General features: G+C 34.3%; 1 protein-coding gene across 2 annotated transcripts in view; it reads left to right on the top strand.

Annotated features, from left to right (window-relative positions):
* The window catches only part of rhbdd3 (rhomboid domain containing 3), a 35,134-nt gene extending 18,780 nt beyond the window's left edge, over positions 1–16,354 (top strand). For both annotated transcript variants that reach the window (XM_076271412.1, XM_076271411.1), the window contains one exon: positions 15,969–16,354. In XM_076271412.1, coding sequence (XP_076127527.1) covers positions 15,969–16,128 — 160 coding nt within the window. In that variant the 3' untranslated portion in view covers positions 16,129–16,354. The remainder of the gene's footprint in view (positions 1–15,968) is intronic.
* The last annotated feature ends 226 nt before the right edge of the window (positions 16,355–16,580 follow it).

Raw genomic sequence — 16,580 nt, 5'->3', positions numbered from 1 at the left:
AATAATGGAGAGAACCTTTCAGAAATTATTTATCGCGCAAATGTGTTAGCAAAACCATAGCTTTTGGTGAACGGAGATGCGGATCATCACCCTAATTCATTTGTTTGCGCAACAGCCCGTTCTCAAGTGAGAGTGAAATAAATGTTTTAAAAGCTGTGTCATCACCAGGTTATTTGCTACTATATTTGCTTCTATAGACCTACAACAGTCTAATTTCGCGTCTCAATTCAAAGACCTGTCGAGTGGTTCAGTTTTACTTGCGCAGACACGCACATACATTGAATGAGTGCTGACTCCACTACCCCCTAATTGCATGTCTCTTTATTTGATAACACTACATTAAGAAATATTTTGTAATCAGGAAAATGTTTAGTTTCTTTTTCTTTCGGTCCGGGGTTCCACAACAGGCTACCATTCAATTGTGCCGCAAATTATCCGCGGACTAGCAATCTCCTTGTCGAGGAGGCCCTAAGCTTGCAGATCATAGACAAAGAAAGCATGCTCTGGGAAAAGAACACAGTTGCATGTCTAGTGTAGCCATGGGTCTGTCTAGTGCGCTTTGGGGGTGGGGGTGCGGCCGCACCCAATGTCACTGGGTCAAACCCCCTGCGCGAACATTTCATTCGTTGCCTACATCTTTTTTTGTCTTATTCAAAACAATTCTTGTAGGTATCCATTACAAGAAATAATTGTCACTTACGCGCGCGCTCTTTATCTCCCTCTCTCCTAGCAAAGATATGCACATTTTTGTTGGAAGATCCTGCTTGAGTTTGAATTTTTCTATTTTTTTATTACAATTGCTATTCGTTTTAGCAAATACTTATAATAAAGTACTTTTATATTGTATACTATCTCCTTCTGATTGATTCATGTCCCCTGGTATTTTTAATATGGAAAGTAAAATGTTCACAACACTTTAAAGGAACTTTAAAGGTATGTAGGCCTAAGAAATGTATTTAAATTAATCATAAAATGACCCTGATATGTCACTAGACATTAAGAAATCATGTTCATTTCAAATACTTATATCACTGACAATAGTCCGGCCAGGATATTTTCATTTAAAAAGTGAAGTTGCAACCCTCAACTGATGTCATGTTGTGTTTTGGCCTGGGGCGCCTGCAGGAATTAATGCGTACCGCACACCCATCACACACCCCCCCCCCCCCCCCCCCCGCAAAAAACAACAACTCGTGAACAATATTTTTCCGTTTTAGGTCCGTGCATTGGTCAGTCAGCAAAAAAGTAGCCTACATAGCATAACAACATCCACATGCAATAATACAACGACAACGTCTACAATGACCTATTCATTTGGACAACTTGATACAGCCCTATACAGGCTAAAGTTAGGCTACCTTTAGTTTTGTTCTAGCGTAACGTGACGTCTGGCTTTAGTGCAGTGTTCTGACAAGCACACCAATTGCCTACCTTGTTCTTGTCCATCTGGAATAACTCCTAGCTTTGCTGCCTCCATCCTTTCTGTTTTCGTTGTTTAAAACTTGTGATATCCATGATGAGTATTGAGTTAGTGAATTAGCTCAACATTGTGTGCTGATAACCATATAGAAAGTCGAGTAAAAGAAAACAAGTAGCCTATGCTACTAGTTAGCATTTTTAGTAAAACTGCTAAAAATGATTAGCTAAGTTTGCTAAGTTATATGGTTAGCATAGTTAGCATGCTAACATGCTAGTTAGCATTTTTAGCAAAACTGCTAAAAATGATTAGCTAAGTTAACTAAGTAACATGGTTAACATAGTTAGCATGCTAGCATGTTAACATGCTAGTTATCATAGTTAGCATAACTGCTAAAAATTATTAGCTAAGTTAGCTAAGTCACATGGTTAGCATAGTTAGCATGCTAAAATGTTAGCATGCTAGTTAGCATAGTTAGCATAACTACTAAAAATGATTAGCGAACTTACCTAAGTCATATGGTTAGCATAATTAGCATGTTAGCATGCTAATTAGCATAACTAATAAAAATGATTAGCTAGGTTAGCTAAGTCATATGGTTAGCATAGTTAACATTTTAACATTGTTAGCATGCTAGTTAGCATAGTAACTTGGTTACCATTGTTATCTTTGTTAACATAGTTAGCATAACTACTAGCAAACATTGGAGCCATTCCAACTGTTAGTTATCGTCAACTATCTGCTTAAATAATTTAACCATTTCAATTATCAACCTATTTAACTGTTCAGTCATTCCAACTATATTAAACCTTATCTACCAAGCAAATAATTTAACCATATGAACTCATCATATTTTTGCATTTTCATGCACTGTATTTCCTTCAGGAAATGCTTTTCTAGTATTATTACAGTGCATGAAAATGCACTGTACTGTTCTTCCTAGGCTTTTTATTACATTGCATGAAAATGCACTGTACTGTTCTTCCAAGGCTTTTTACAGTGTATGAAAATGCACTGTACTGTTCTTCCTAGGCTTCTTCTTATTATAGTGCATGAAAATGCACTATACTGTTCTTCCTAAGCTTCTTATTCTTCTTATTACAGTGCATGAAAATGCACTGTACTGTTATTCCAAGGCATTTTATTACAGTGCATGAAAATGCACTGTACTGTTCTTCCTAGGCTTCTTATTACAGTGCATGAAAATGCACTGTACTGTTATTCCAAGGCATTTTATTATTATTCTTCTTCTAACGCACTTAATGCAGCTTCAACCGTTTAACGTAGAAACTTCATTCAAACTATGTTACGTAGGTCTTACTTAGGACATGTGGGCTTTGTATTTTTCATCTTTGTAACTTTTATACTTTTTAAACTATTAATTAAAAACTATCAAAATTTCCCCATTGACTTAACATTAGATTATGACATCACAATACGGCCGTTAAGCAATTAGAATCCTATGGCAGGTGTTCGGGCCACCTGCATCAACTGCCATTCTCAGGCTTTAAGCATACAAACTGGCCCTATTAAGACTACACATCCTGTCCAACTGCTTCCTCTGCCAAAAACTGTTTCAAAATAAAAGTCCTCACTACAATATTTCACTGTTAAACAATTTAACCCTTTAAACTACTGAACTTTTTAACTGTTCAGCCATTGTAACTGTTACTTCTCATCAACTATGACTCCTACCCACTGTAGCTAGTTAGCTAAGTTAGCTAAGTAACTTGGTTAGCATAGTTAGCATGCTAGCATGTTATCATGCTAGTTAGCATTTTTAGCAAAACTGCTAAAAATGATTAGCTAAGTCACATGGTTAGCATAGTTAGCATGCTAGCATGTTAGCATGCTACTTAGCATTTTTAGCAAAACTGCTAAAAATGATTAGCTAAGTTAGCTAAGTCACATGGTTAGCATAGTTAGCATGCTAGCATGTTAGTTAGCATTTTTAGCAAAACTGCTAAAAATGATTAGCTAAGTTAGCTAAGTCACATGGTTAGCATAGTTAGCATGCTAGCATGTTAGCATGATAGTTAGCATTTTTAACAAAACTGCTAAAAATGATTAGCTAAGTTAGCTAAGTCACATGGTTAGCATAGTTAGCATGCTAGCATGTTAGCATGATAGTTAGCATTTTTATCAAAACTGCTAAAAATGATTGGCTAAGTTAGCTAAGTCACATGGTTAGCATAGTTAGCATGCTAGCATGTTAGTTAGCATTTTTATCAAAACTGCTAAAAATGATTGGCTAAGTTAGCTAAGTCACATGGTTAGCATAGTTAGCATGCTAGCATGTTAGCATGTTAGTTAGCATTTTTAGCAAAACTGCTAAAAATGATTAGCTAAGTTAGCTAAGTCACATGGTTAGCATAGTTAGCATGCTAGCATGTTAACATGATAGTTAGCATTTTTAACAAAACTGCTAAAAATGATTAGCTAAGTTAGCTAAGTCACATGGTTAGCATAGTTAGCATGCTAGCATGTTAACATGCTAGTTAGCATAGTTAACAAAACTGCTAAAAATGATTAGCTAGGTTAGCTAAGTCACATGGTTAACATAGTTAGAATGTTAGCATTGCTAACATGCTAGTTAGCATAACTACTAAAAATGTAAACATTATCTAAGTTAACTAAGTTAAGTATTATCCACCTATTTAACTGTTCAGTCACTCCAACTATATTAAACCTCATCTACCTAGCAACCAATATAGTTTGTTTTTACTCTGTATGATATTTTACATCATATTTTTTGCATTTTCATGCACTGTATTTCCTTCAGGAAATGCTTTTCTAGTTCTTCTTCTAACGCAATTAATGCAGCTTCAACCGCTTAACGTAGAAGCTTCATTCAAACTATGTTACGTAGGTCTTACTTAGGACATGGGTGCTTTGTATTTTTCAGCTTTGTAACTTTTATACTTTTTAAACTATTAATTAAAAACTATCAAAATTTCCCCATAGACTTAACATGGGCTGATGACATCACAATAGAGCCGTTAAGCAATTAGAATCCTATGGCAGGTGTTCGGGCCAGCTGCATCAACTGCCAGTCTCAGGCTTTAAGCATACAAACTGGCCCTATTAAGACTACACATCCTGTTCAACTGCTTCCTCTGCCAAAAACTGTTTCAAAATAAAAGTCCTCACTACAATATTTCACTGTTAAACAATTTAACCCTTTAAACTACTGAACTTTTATCTGTTCAGCCATTGTAACTGTTACTTGTCATCAACTATGACTCCTACCCACTGTAGCTAGTTAGCTAAGATAGCTAAGTACCTTGGTTAGCATAGTTAGCATGTTAGCATGCTAGTTAGCATTTTTTAGCAAAACTGCTAAAAATGATTAGCTAAGTTAGCTAAGTCACATGGTTAGCATGTTAGCATGTTAGCATGCTAGTTAGCATTACTGTTAAAAATGATAAGCGAAGTTAGCTAAGTCACATGGTTAACATAATTAGCATGTTAGCATGTTAATTAGCATAGTTATCATAACTAATAAAAATTATTAGCTAGGTTAGCTAAGTCATATGGTTAGCATAGTTAACATTTTAATATTGTTAGCATGCTAGTTAGCATAGTTACTTGGTTACCATTATTATCTTTAACATAGTTAGCATAACTACTAGCAAACATTGGAGCCATTCCAACTGTTAGTTATCGTCAACTATCTGCCTAAATAATTTAACCATTTCAATTATCAACCTATTTAACTGTTCAGTCATTCCAACTATAGTAAACCTTATCTACCAAGCAAATAATTTAACCATATGAACTCATCATATTTTTGCATTTTCATGCACTGTATTTCCTTCAGGAAATGCTTTTCTAGTTATTATTACAGTGCATGAAAATGCACTGTACTGTTCTTCCTAGGCTTCTTCTTATTACAGTGCATGAAAATGCACTGTACTGTTATTCCAAGGCATTTTATTACAGTGCATGAAAATGCACTGTACTGTTATTCCAAGGCATTTTATTACAGTGCATGAAAATGCACTGTACTGTTATTCCAAGGCATTTTATTATTATTACAGTGCATGAAAATGCACTGTACTGTTCTTCCTAGGCATTTTATTCTTATTATACTTCTTCTTCTAACGCGTTTAATGCAGCTTCAACCGTTTAACGTAGAAACTTCATTCAAACTTTGTTACGTAGGTCTTACTTGTGTCATAGGGGCTATGTATTTTTCAACTTTGTAACTTTTATACTTTTTAAACTATTAATTATTAACTTTTAAAAAATCCCCATTGACTTAACATTGCCCTTTATGACATCATCGCAATTAGAATCTTGTGGCAGGTGGCCAGGCCAGCTGGCCCAACTGCCATTCTCAGGCTTTAAGCATACAAACTGGCCCTATTAAGACTACACATCCTGTTCAACTGCTTCCTCTGCCAAAAACTGTTTCAAAATAAAAGTCCTCACTACAATATTTCACTGTTAAACAATTTAACCCTTTAAACTACTGAACTTTTTAACTGTTCAGCCATTGTAACTGTTACTTGTCATCAACTATGACTCCTACCCACTGTAGCTAGTTAGCATGGTTAGCATAGTTAGCATGTTAGCATGCTAGCATGTTAGCATGCTAGCATGCTAGTTAGCATTTTTTACAAAACTGCTAAAAATGATTAGCTAAGTTAGCTAAGTCACATGGTTAGCATAGTTAGCATGCTAACATGTTAGCATGCTAGTTAGCATTTTTTATAAAACTGCTAAAAATGATTAGCTAAGTTAGCTAAGTCACATGGTTAGCATAGTTAGCATGCTAACATGTTAGCATGCTAGTTAGCATTTTTTACAAAACTGCTAAAAATGATTAGCTAAGTTAGCCAAGTCATATGGTTAGCATAGTTAGCATGCTAGCATGTTAGCATGCTAGTTAGCATTTTTTACAAAACTGCTAAAAATGATTAGCTAAGTTAGCTAAGTCACATGGTTAGCATGCTAACATGTTAGCATGCTAGTTAGCATTTTTTACAAAACTGCTAAAAATGATAAGCTAGATTAGCTAAGTCACATGGTTAACATAGTTAGCATGTTAGCATTGCTAACTACTAAAAATGCATTAGCTAAGTTAACTAAGTTAAGTATTGTCCACCTATTTAACCGTTCAATCATTCCAACTTTATTAAACCTTATCTTCCAAGCAAATAATTTAACCATATAAACTATCCACCTATTTAACTGTTCAGTCACTCCAACTATATTAAACCTCATCTACCTAGCAACCAATATAGTTTGTTTTTACTCTGTATGATATTTTACATCATATTTTTTGCATTTTCATGCACTGTATTTCCTTCAGGAAATGCTTTTCTAGTTACAGTGCATGAAAATGCACTGTACTGTTATTCCAAGGCATTTTATTATTATTATTCTTCTTCTAACGCACTTAATGCAGCTTCAACCGTTTAACGTAGAAACTTCATTTAAACTATGTTACGTAGGTCTTACTTAGGACATGTGAGCTTTGTATTTTTCAACTTTGTAACTTTTATACTTTTTAAACTATTAATTAAAAACTAATCAAAATTTCCCCATTGACTTAACATTATGATTATGACATCACAATACGGCAGTTAAGCAATTAGAATCCTATGGCAGGTGTTCGGGCCACCTGGACCAACTGCCATTCTCAGGCTTTAAGCATACAAACTGGCCCTATTAAGACTACACATCCTGTCCAACTGCTTCCTCTGCCAAAAACTGTTTCAAAATAAAAGTCATCACTACAATATTTCACTGTTAAACAATTTAACCCTTTAAACTACTGAACTTTTTAACTGTTCAGCCATTGTAACTGTTACTTGTCATCAACTATGACTCCTACCCACTGTAGCTAGTTAGCATGGTTAGCATAGTTAGCATGCTAGCATGTTAGCATGCTAGCATGTTAGCATGCTAGTTAGCATTTTTTACAAAACTGCTAAAAATGATTAGCTAAGTTAGCTAAGTCACATGGTTAGCATAGTTAGCATGCTAGCATGTTAGCATGCTAGTTAGCATTTTTTACAAAACTGCTAAAAATGATTAGCTAAGTTAGCTAAGTCAAATGGTTAGCATAGTTAGCATGCTAGCATGTTAGCATGTTAGTTAGCATTTTTTACAAAACTGCTAAAAATGATTAGCTAAGTTAGCTAAGTCACATGGTTAGTATAGTTAGCATGTTAACATGTTATCATGCTAGTTAGCATAGTTAGCAAAACTGCTAAAAATGATAAGCTAGATTAGCTAAGTCACATGGTTAACATAGTTAGCATGTTAGCATTGCTAACTACTAAAAATGCATTAGCTAAGTTAACTAAGTTAAGTATTGTCCACCTTTTTAACCGTTCAATCATTCCAACTATATTAAACCTTATCTTCCAAGCAAATCATTTAACCATATAAACTATCCACCTATTTAACTGTTCAGTCACTCCAACTATATTAAACCTCATCTACCTAGCAACCAATATAGTTTGTTTTTACTCTGTATGATATTTTACATCATATTTTTTGCATTTTCATGCACTGTATTTCCTTCAGGAAATGCTTTTCTAGTTATTATTATTCTTCTTCTAACGCACTTAATGCAGCTTCAACCGTTTAACGTAGAAACTTCATTCAAACTATGTTACGTAGGTCTTAATTAGGACATGTGAGCTTTGTATTTTTCAACTTTGTAACTTTTATACTTTTTAAACTATTAATTAAAAACTAATCAAAATTTCCCCATTGACTTAACATTATGATTATGACATCACAATACGGCCGTTAAGCAATTAGAATCCTATGGCAGGTGTTCGGGCCACCTGTTTCAACTGCCAGTCTCAGGCTTTAAGCATACAAACTGGCCCTATTAAGACTACACATCCTGTTCAACTGCTTCCTCTGCCAAAAACTGTTTCAAAATAAAAGTCCTCACTACAATATTTCACTGTTAAACAATTTAACCCTTTAAACTACTGAACTTTTTAACTGTTCAGCCATTGTAACTGTTACTTGTCATCAACTATGACTCCTACCCACTGTAGCTAGTTAGCATGGTTAGCATAGTTAGCATGCTAGCATGTTAGCATGCTAGTTAGCATTTTTTGCAAAACTGCTAAAAATGATTAGCTAAGTTAGCTAAGTCACATGGTTAGCATAGTTAGCATGCTAGCATGTTAGCATGCTAACATGTTAGCATGCTAGTTAGCATAGTTAGCAAAACTGCTAAAAATGATAAGCTAGATTAGCTAAGTCACATGGTTAGCATAGTTAACATGCTAGCATGTTAGCATGCTAGTTAGCATTTTTTGCAAAACTGTTAAAAATGATTAGCTAAGTCACATAGTTAGCATAGTTAGCATGCTAGCATGTTAGCATGCTAGTTAGCATTTTTTGCAAAACTACTAAAAATGATTAGCTAAGTTAGCTAAGTCACATGGTTAGCATAGTTAGCATGCTAGCATGTTAGCATGCTAGTTAGCATTTTTTGCAAAACTCCTAAAAATGATTAGCTAAGTTAGCTAAGTCACATAGTTAGCATGCTAGCATGTTAGCATGCTAGTTAGCATTTTTTGCAAAACTACTAAAAATGATTAGCTAGGTAAGCTAAGTCTCATGGTTAACATTGTTAGCATTTTAACATTATTAGCATGCTATTTTTGCATTTTCATGCACTGTATTTCCTTCAGGAAATGCTTTTCTAGTTACAGTGCATGAAAATGCACTGTACTGTTCTTCCTAGGCTTCTTATTCTTATGCTTATTCTTATTCTTCTTCTAACGCGTTTAATGCAGCTTCAACCGTTTAACGTAGAAACTTCATTCAAACTATGTTACGTAGGTCTTACTTAGGACATGGGTGCTATGTATTTTTCAGCTTTGTAACTTTTATACTTTTTAAACTATTAATTAAAAACTATCAAAATTTCCCCATTGACTTAACATTGCCCTTTATGACATCACAGCAATTAGAATCCTATGGCAGGTGTTCGGGCCACCTGGATCAACTGCCACTTTCAGGCTTTAAGCATACAAACTGGCCCTATTAAGACTACACATCCTGTTCAACTGCTTCCTCTGCCAAAACCTGTTTCAAAATAAAAGTCCTCACTACAATATTTTACTGTTAAACAATTTAACCCTTTAAACTACTGAACTTTTTAACTGTTCAGCCATTGTAACTGTTACTTGTCATCAACTATGACTCCTACCCACTGTAGCTAGTTAGCTAAGTTAGCTAAGTCACATGGTTAACACAATTAGCATGTTAGCATGCTAATTAGCATAGTTATCATAACTAATAAAAATGATTAGCTAGGTTAGCTAAGTCATATGGTTAGCATAGTTAACATTTTAACATTGTTAGCATGCTAGTTAGCATAGTTACTTGGTTAACATTATTATCTTTAACATAGTTAGCATAACTGCTAGCAAACATTGGAGCCATTCCAACTGTTAGTTATCGTCAACTATCTGCCTAAATAATTTAACCATTTCAATTATCAACCTATTTAACTGTTCAGTCATTCCAACTATAGTAAACCTTATCTACCAAGCAAATAATTTAACCATATGAACTCATCATATTTTTGCATTTTCATGCACTGTATTTCCTTCAGGAAATGCTTTTCTAGTTATTCTTCTTCTTCTAACGCAGTTAATGCAGCTTCAACCGTTTAACGTAGAAACTTCATTCAAACTGCGTTGCGTAGGTCTTACTTATGACATGTGGGCTTTGTATTTTTCATCTTTGTAACTTTTATACTTTTTAAACTATTAATTAAAAACTACTCAAAATTTCCCCATAGACTTAACATGGGCTGATGACATCACAATGGACTAATTAACTTGATTTGCACCTGGTATCATCTTCCAGCTGCTCATCTAGGCCCCATCAAAGAATCAGTTCAACTGATTGCACCTGTATCAACTGCTTTCTACTGAACTAGACCAACTCTCTCTGTCTCTCCATTCTACAAGGATATAAGACACATTTCATCCAACTTTCTATCCATTCATCCTCTTCAAACCATTCACTCATCCACCCATTAAACTATTCATCAACATCCATTAAACAATCTGCCTATCAACATCCATTCAACTTTCTGTCTATCAACATCCATTACACTATCTACATTTAACTTTTAAACTATATACTCTGTCTGAGGCTTTAAGCATACAATAAATATGGCTCTATTAACCCTTTAAACTACTGAACTTTTTAACTGTTCAGCCATTGTAACTGTTACTTGTCATCAACTATGACTCCTACCCACTGTAGCTAGTTAGCATGGTTAGCATAGTTTAGCATACTAGCATGTTAGCATGCTAACATGTTAGCATGCTAATTAGCATTTTTAACAAAACTGCTAAAAATGTTTAGCCAAGTTAGGTAAGTCATATGGTTAGCATAGTTAGCATGCTAGCATGTTAGCATGCTAGTTAGCATTTTTTACAAAACTGCTAAAAATGATTAGCTAAGTTAGCTAAGTAACATGGTTAACATAGTTAGCATGCTAGTTAGCATTTTTTTACAAAACTGCTAAAAATGATTAGCTAAGTTAGCTAAGTCACATGGTTAGCATAGTTAGCATGCTAACATGTTAGCATGCTAGTTAACATTTTTAACAAAACTGCTAAAAATGATTAGCTAAGTTAGCTAAGTCACGTGGTTAGCATAGTTAGCATGCTAGCATGTTAACATGTTAATTAGCATTTTTAACAAAACTGCTAAAAATGATTAGCTAAGTCACATGGTTAACATAGTTAACATGCTAACATGCTAGTTAGCATAACTACTAAAAATGAAAACATTAGCTAAGTTAAGTAACTTGGTTAACATTATTATCTTTGATAACATAGTTAGCATAACTACTAGCAAACATTAGAGCCATTCCAACTGTCAGTTATCGTCAATTATCTACCTAAATAATTTAACCATTTAAATTATCCACCTATTTACCCGTTCAATCATTCCAACAATATTAAACCTTATCTACCAAGCAAATCATTTAACTATATAAACTATCCACCTATTTAACTGTTCAGTCATTCCAACTATATTAAACCTCATCTACCTAGTTCAGTCATTCCAACTACATTAAACCTCATCTACCTAGCAAATAATTTAACCAGATGAACTCATCATATTTTTGCATTTTCATGCACTGTATTTCCTTCAGGAAATGCTTTTCTAGTTGCTATTGTGATGTCATAATCTAATGTTAAGTCAATGGGGAAATTTTAGTAGTTTTTAATTAATAGTTTAAAAAGTATAAAAGTTAGAAAGTTGAAAAATACATAGCTGAAGTCACATAAGTAAGACCAACGCAACGCAGTTTGAATGAAGTTTCTACGTTAAACAGTTAAAGCTGTATTAAACACACAAAAAGCGTTAGAAGAATAATAACTAGAGAATGTAATTCCAGGGAATTACGAGTGCATGAAAATGAAGCTAGGACAGACAGCATAGCTTAAATTATTTAACAGTGAAATATTGTAGTGATGACTTTTATTTTGAAACCGTTTTTGGCAGAGGAAGCAGTTGAACAGGATGTGTAGTCTTAATAGGGCCAGTTTGTATGCTTAAAGCCTGAAAGTGGCAGTTGATCCAGGTGGCCCGAACACCTGCCACAGGATTCTAATTGCTGTGATGTCATAAAGGGCAATGTTAAGTCAATGGGGAAATTTTGATAGTTTTTAATTAATAGTTTAAAAAGTATAAAAGTTACAAAGATGAAAAATACATAGCACTCTTATCCCAAGTAAGACCTACGTAACAAAGTTTGAATGAAGTTTCTACGTTAAACGGTTGAAGCTGCATTAAATGCGTTAGAAGAAGAAGAAGAACTAGAAAAGCATTTCCTGAAGGAAATACAGTGCATGAAAATGCAAAAAATATGATGTAAAATATCATACAGAGTAAAAACAAACTATATTGGTTGCTAGGTAGATGAGGTTTAATATAGTTGGAGTGACTGAACAGTTAAATAGGTGGATAGTTTATATGGTTAAATGATTTGCTTGGTAGATAAGGTTTAATATAGTTGGAATGATTGAACGGTTAAATAGGTGGATAATACTTAACTTAGTTAACTTAGCTAATGTTTTCATTTTTAGTAGTTATGCTAACTAGCATGTTAGCAATGCTAACATGCTAACTATGTTAACCATGTGACTTAGCTAACCTAGCTAATCATTTTTAACAGTTTTGCTAAAAATGCTAATTAACATGCTAGCATGCTAATTATGCTAACCATGTGACTTAGCTAACTTAGCTAATCATTTTTAGCAGTTTTGTTAAAAATGCTAACTAGCATGCTAACATGCTAGTATGCTAACATGCTAGCATGCTAACTATGCTAACCATGCTAACTAGCTACAGTAGGTAGGAGTCATAGTTGATGACAAGTAACAGTTACAATGGCTGAACAGTTAAAAAGTTCAGTAGTTTAAAGGGTTAAATTGTTTAACAGTGAAATATTGTAGTGAGGACTTTTATTTTGAAACAGTTTTTGGCAGAGGAAGCAGTTGAACAGGATGTGTAGTCTTAATAGGGCCAGTTTGTATGCTTAAAGCCTGAGACTGGCAGTTGATGCAGCTGGCCCGAACACCTGCCATAGGATTCTAATTGCTTAACGGCTCTATTGTGATGTCATCAGCCCATGTTAAGTCAATGGGGAAATTTTGAACAGTTTTTAATTAATAGTTTAAAAAGTATAAAAGTTACAAAGCTGAAAAATACAAAGCACCCATGTCCTAAGTAAGACCTACGTAACATAGTTTAAATGAAGTTTCTACGTTAAACGGTTGAAGCTGCATTAAGTGCGTTAGAAGAAGAATAAGAACTAGAAAAGCATTTCCTGAAGGAAATACAGTGCATGAAAATGCAAAAAATATGATGTAAAATATCATACAGAGTAAAAACAAACTATATTGGTTGCTAGGTAGATGAGGTTTAATATAGTTGGAGTGACTGAACAGTTAAATAGGTGGATAGTTTATATGGTTAAATGATTTGCTTGGTAGATAAGGTTTAATATAGTTGGAATGATTGAACGGTTAAATAGGTGGATAATACTTAACTTAGTTAACTTAGCTAATGTTTTCATTTTTAGTAGTTATGCTAACTAGCATGTTAGCAATGCTAACTATGTTAACCATGTGACTTAGCTAACCTAGCTAATTAATTTTATCAGTTTTGCTAACTAGCATGTTAGCAATGCTAACTATGTTAACCATGTGACTTAGCTAACCTAGCTAATTCATTTTATCAGTTTTGCTAACTATGCTAACTAGCATGCTAACATGTTAGCATGTTAACTATGCTAACCATTTTACTTAGCTAACTTAGCTAATCATTTTTAGAAGTTTTGCTAAAAATGCTAACTAGCATGCTAACATGCTAGCATGCTAATTATGCTAACCATGTGACTTAGCTAACTTAGGTAATCGTTTTTAGTAGTTTTGTAAAAAATGCTAACTAACATGCTAACATGCTAACTATGCTAACCATGTGACTTAGCTAACTTAGCTAATCAATTTTAACAGTTTTGCTAAAAATGCTAACTAGCATGCTAACAAGCTAGCATGCTAACATGCTAACTATGCTAACCATGCTAACTAGCTACAGTGGGTAAGAGTCATAGTTGATGACAAGTAACAGTTACAATGGCTGAACAGTTAAAAAGTTCAGTAGTTTAAAGGGTTAAATTGTTTAACAATGAAATATTGTAGTGAGGACTTTTATTTTGAAACAGTTTTTGGCAGAGGAAGCAGTTGGACAGGATGTGTAGTCTTAATAGGGCCAGTTTGTATGCTTAAAGCCTGAGACTGGCAGTTGAGATCCAGGTGGCCCGAACACCTGCCATAGGATTCTAATTGCTTAACGGCTCTATTGTGATGTCATCAGCCCATGTTAAGTCTATGGGGAAATTTTGAACAGTTTTTAATTAATAGTTTAAAAAGTATAAAAGTTACAAAGATGAAAAATACAAAGCCCACATGTCGTAAGTAAGACCTACGCAACGTAGTTTGAATGAAGTTTCTACGTTAAACGGTTGAAGCTGCATTAACTGCGTTAGAAGAAGAAGAAGAAGCCTAGGAAGAACAGTACAGTGCATTTTCATGCACTGTAATAAGAAGAAGCCTAGGAAGAACAGTACAGTGCATTTTCATGCACTGTAATAAGAAGCATAAGAATAAGAAGCCTAGGAAGAACAGTACAGTGCATTTTCATGCACTGTAATAAGAAGCCTAGGAAGAACAGTATAGTGCATTTTCATGCACTATAATTAGAATCCTATGCCAGGTGTTCAGGCCACCTGGATCACCATATATGGCTCTGGCCAGGCCACCTGGATCAATTGTAAGTTTCTCAGGCTTTATGACATCATAGCAATTAGAATATTGTGCCAGGTGGCCAGGCCACCTGGAGTTTCCAACTATATTAAACCTCATCTATCTAGCAAATAGTTTAACCTTTTAAAATATCCACCTAATTAACTGTTCAGTCATTCCAACTATATTAAACCTCATCTACCTAGTTCAGTCATTCCAACTATATTAAACCTCATTTACCTAGCAAATAATTTAACCTTTTAAACCATTCACCTATTTTAACTGTTCAGTCATTCCAACTATATTAAACCTCGTCTACCTAGTTCAGTCATTCCAACTATATTAAAACTCTTCTACCTAGCAAATAATTTAACCATTTAAACTATCTACCTATTTAACTGTTCAGTCATTCCAACTATATTAAACCTCATCTACCTAGCAAATAATTTAACCTTTTAAACCATCCACCTATATAAATGTTCAGTCAAATGATTAGCTAAGTTAGCTAAATCACATGTTTAGCATAGTTAGCATTGTTAGCATTTTTTTCAAAACTGCTAGAAAACATGAGCTAAGTAACTTGGTCAGAATAATTAGCGTTGTTAGCATAACTGCTAGCAAACATTAGAGCCATTCCAACTGTCAGTTATCGTCAACTATCTACCTATATAGAGCCTTTAAACTATTTGTCTATCAACACACATTAAACTATCAGTCTGTCAACTACTTTTAAACTATCTACATTTAACTTTTAAACTTTCAACATTCATTGAACTATATGTCTATTAAACTATCTGTCTATTATCAACTGTCAAACTATCTACATTCAACTTTTAAACTGTCTACTTCTAAACTATCAACTTTTATTAAACTATGCTATGTGTGTCCTAGCTTCATTTTCATACACTCGTAATTCCCTGGAATTACATTCTCTAGTTTGCTATTTATTATGGCACCTTATTATAAAGTGTTACCACTTCTTCTCATCTCAGGCTGTTCTCCGCTGGTCGTGTTATTCAGAATGCTAAATTGGCGGTAACGAGTTAGTTGCTTTTTCCACCGCAACAGGTTTTTATAAATCTGAGTGTTGGCTTGGATTTGAGCGTATGCATGGTCTAAGATCAAATCTGTGTGTAATAACGTTTTATAAATGAACCCCCATGTTTTAATGTAAAGTGGCATACTATAATAATTGAATAGGAATATCATATTTTTGCCCCTCCATTTAGGCTACAGCAACTACAGAAGATGGGATTTGCAACCGAGAAGGCTGTTGTTGCCCTGGCCGCCACAGCACAGTTGGATGGGGCTATATCATTGCTTATTAATGGCCAAGTTGGGGAAGAGGCAGTGGTGATTTCCAAGGGCAAGAAAAACCCTCATTCATAGACACACAAGAACATTGTTTGTTTTCCATCTCATCTGTACAGATCCAGTCAAATGCTGTTTTATTGTTTAGCTTTGCAATTGTACCTATTTTAATTATTGCAATATTAAGATATAGGGCACATATGCCAGCTCACATGTTATGATGATATTTTATGATTTATTTCAACAAAATATGTTGTTATGTTCATCATTATAGGCCGAATAAAATAAAACCCCATGTCTCCGGGTCAGTGTTTTCTTCAAATTTGTATCATGTATATTTATAGGCCTACTCCAGATACGTCCACAGACCAGACCTCGGAGTTCCATTTGACAGTATAAGCCTATTTGAATTAACATTTACATTTATTAATTTAGCTGACACTTTGGTCCAAAGTGACTTACAAAAACAGGGCGTAATCAAGGTACAATACAAATGCAAGACAATAGTGCAACAACAAATATTGTCCTGT

The sequence above is a fragment of the Alosa pseudoharengus genome, unplaced genomic scaffold, assembly GCF_046254945.1.
Source record: "Alosa pseudoharengus isolate Yale_2024_CS ecotype anadromous, Long Island Sound unplaced genomic scaffold, YU_APseudo_1.1 YU_APseudo_1.1_scf_6, whole genome shotgun sequence".
Lineage (NCBI taxonomy): Eukaryota > Metazoa > Chordata > Actinopteri > Clupeiformes > Clupeidae > Alosa > Alosa pseudoharengus.
The sequence above is the reverse complement of the archived record's forward strand: the minus strand, read 5'-3'. Positions and strand labels throughout refer to the sequence as shown.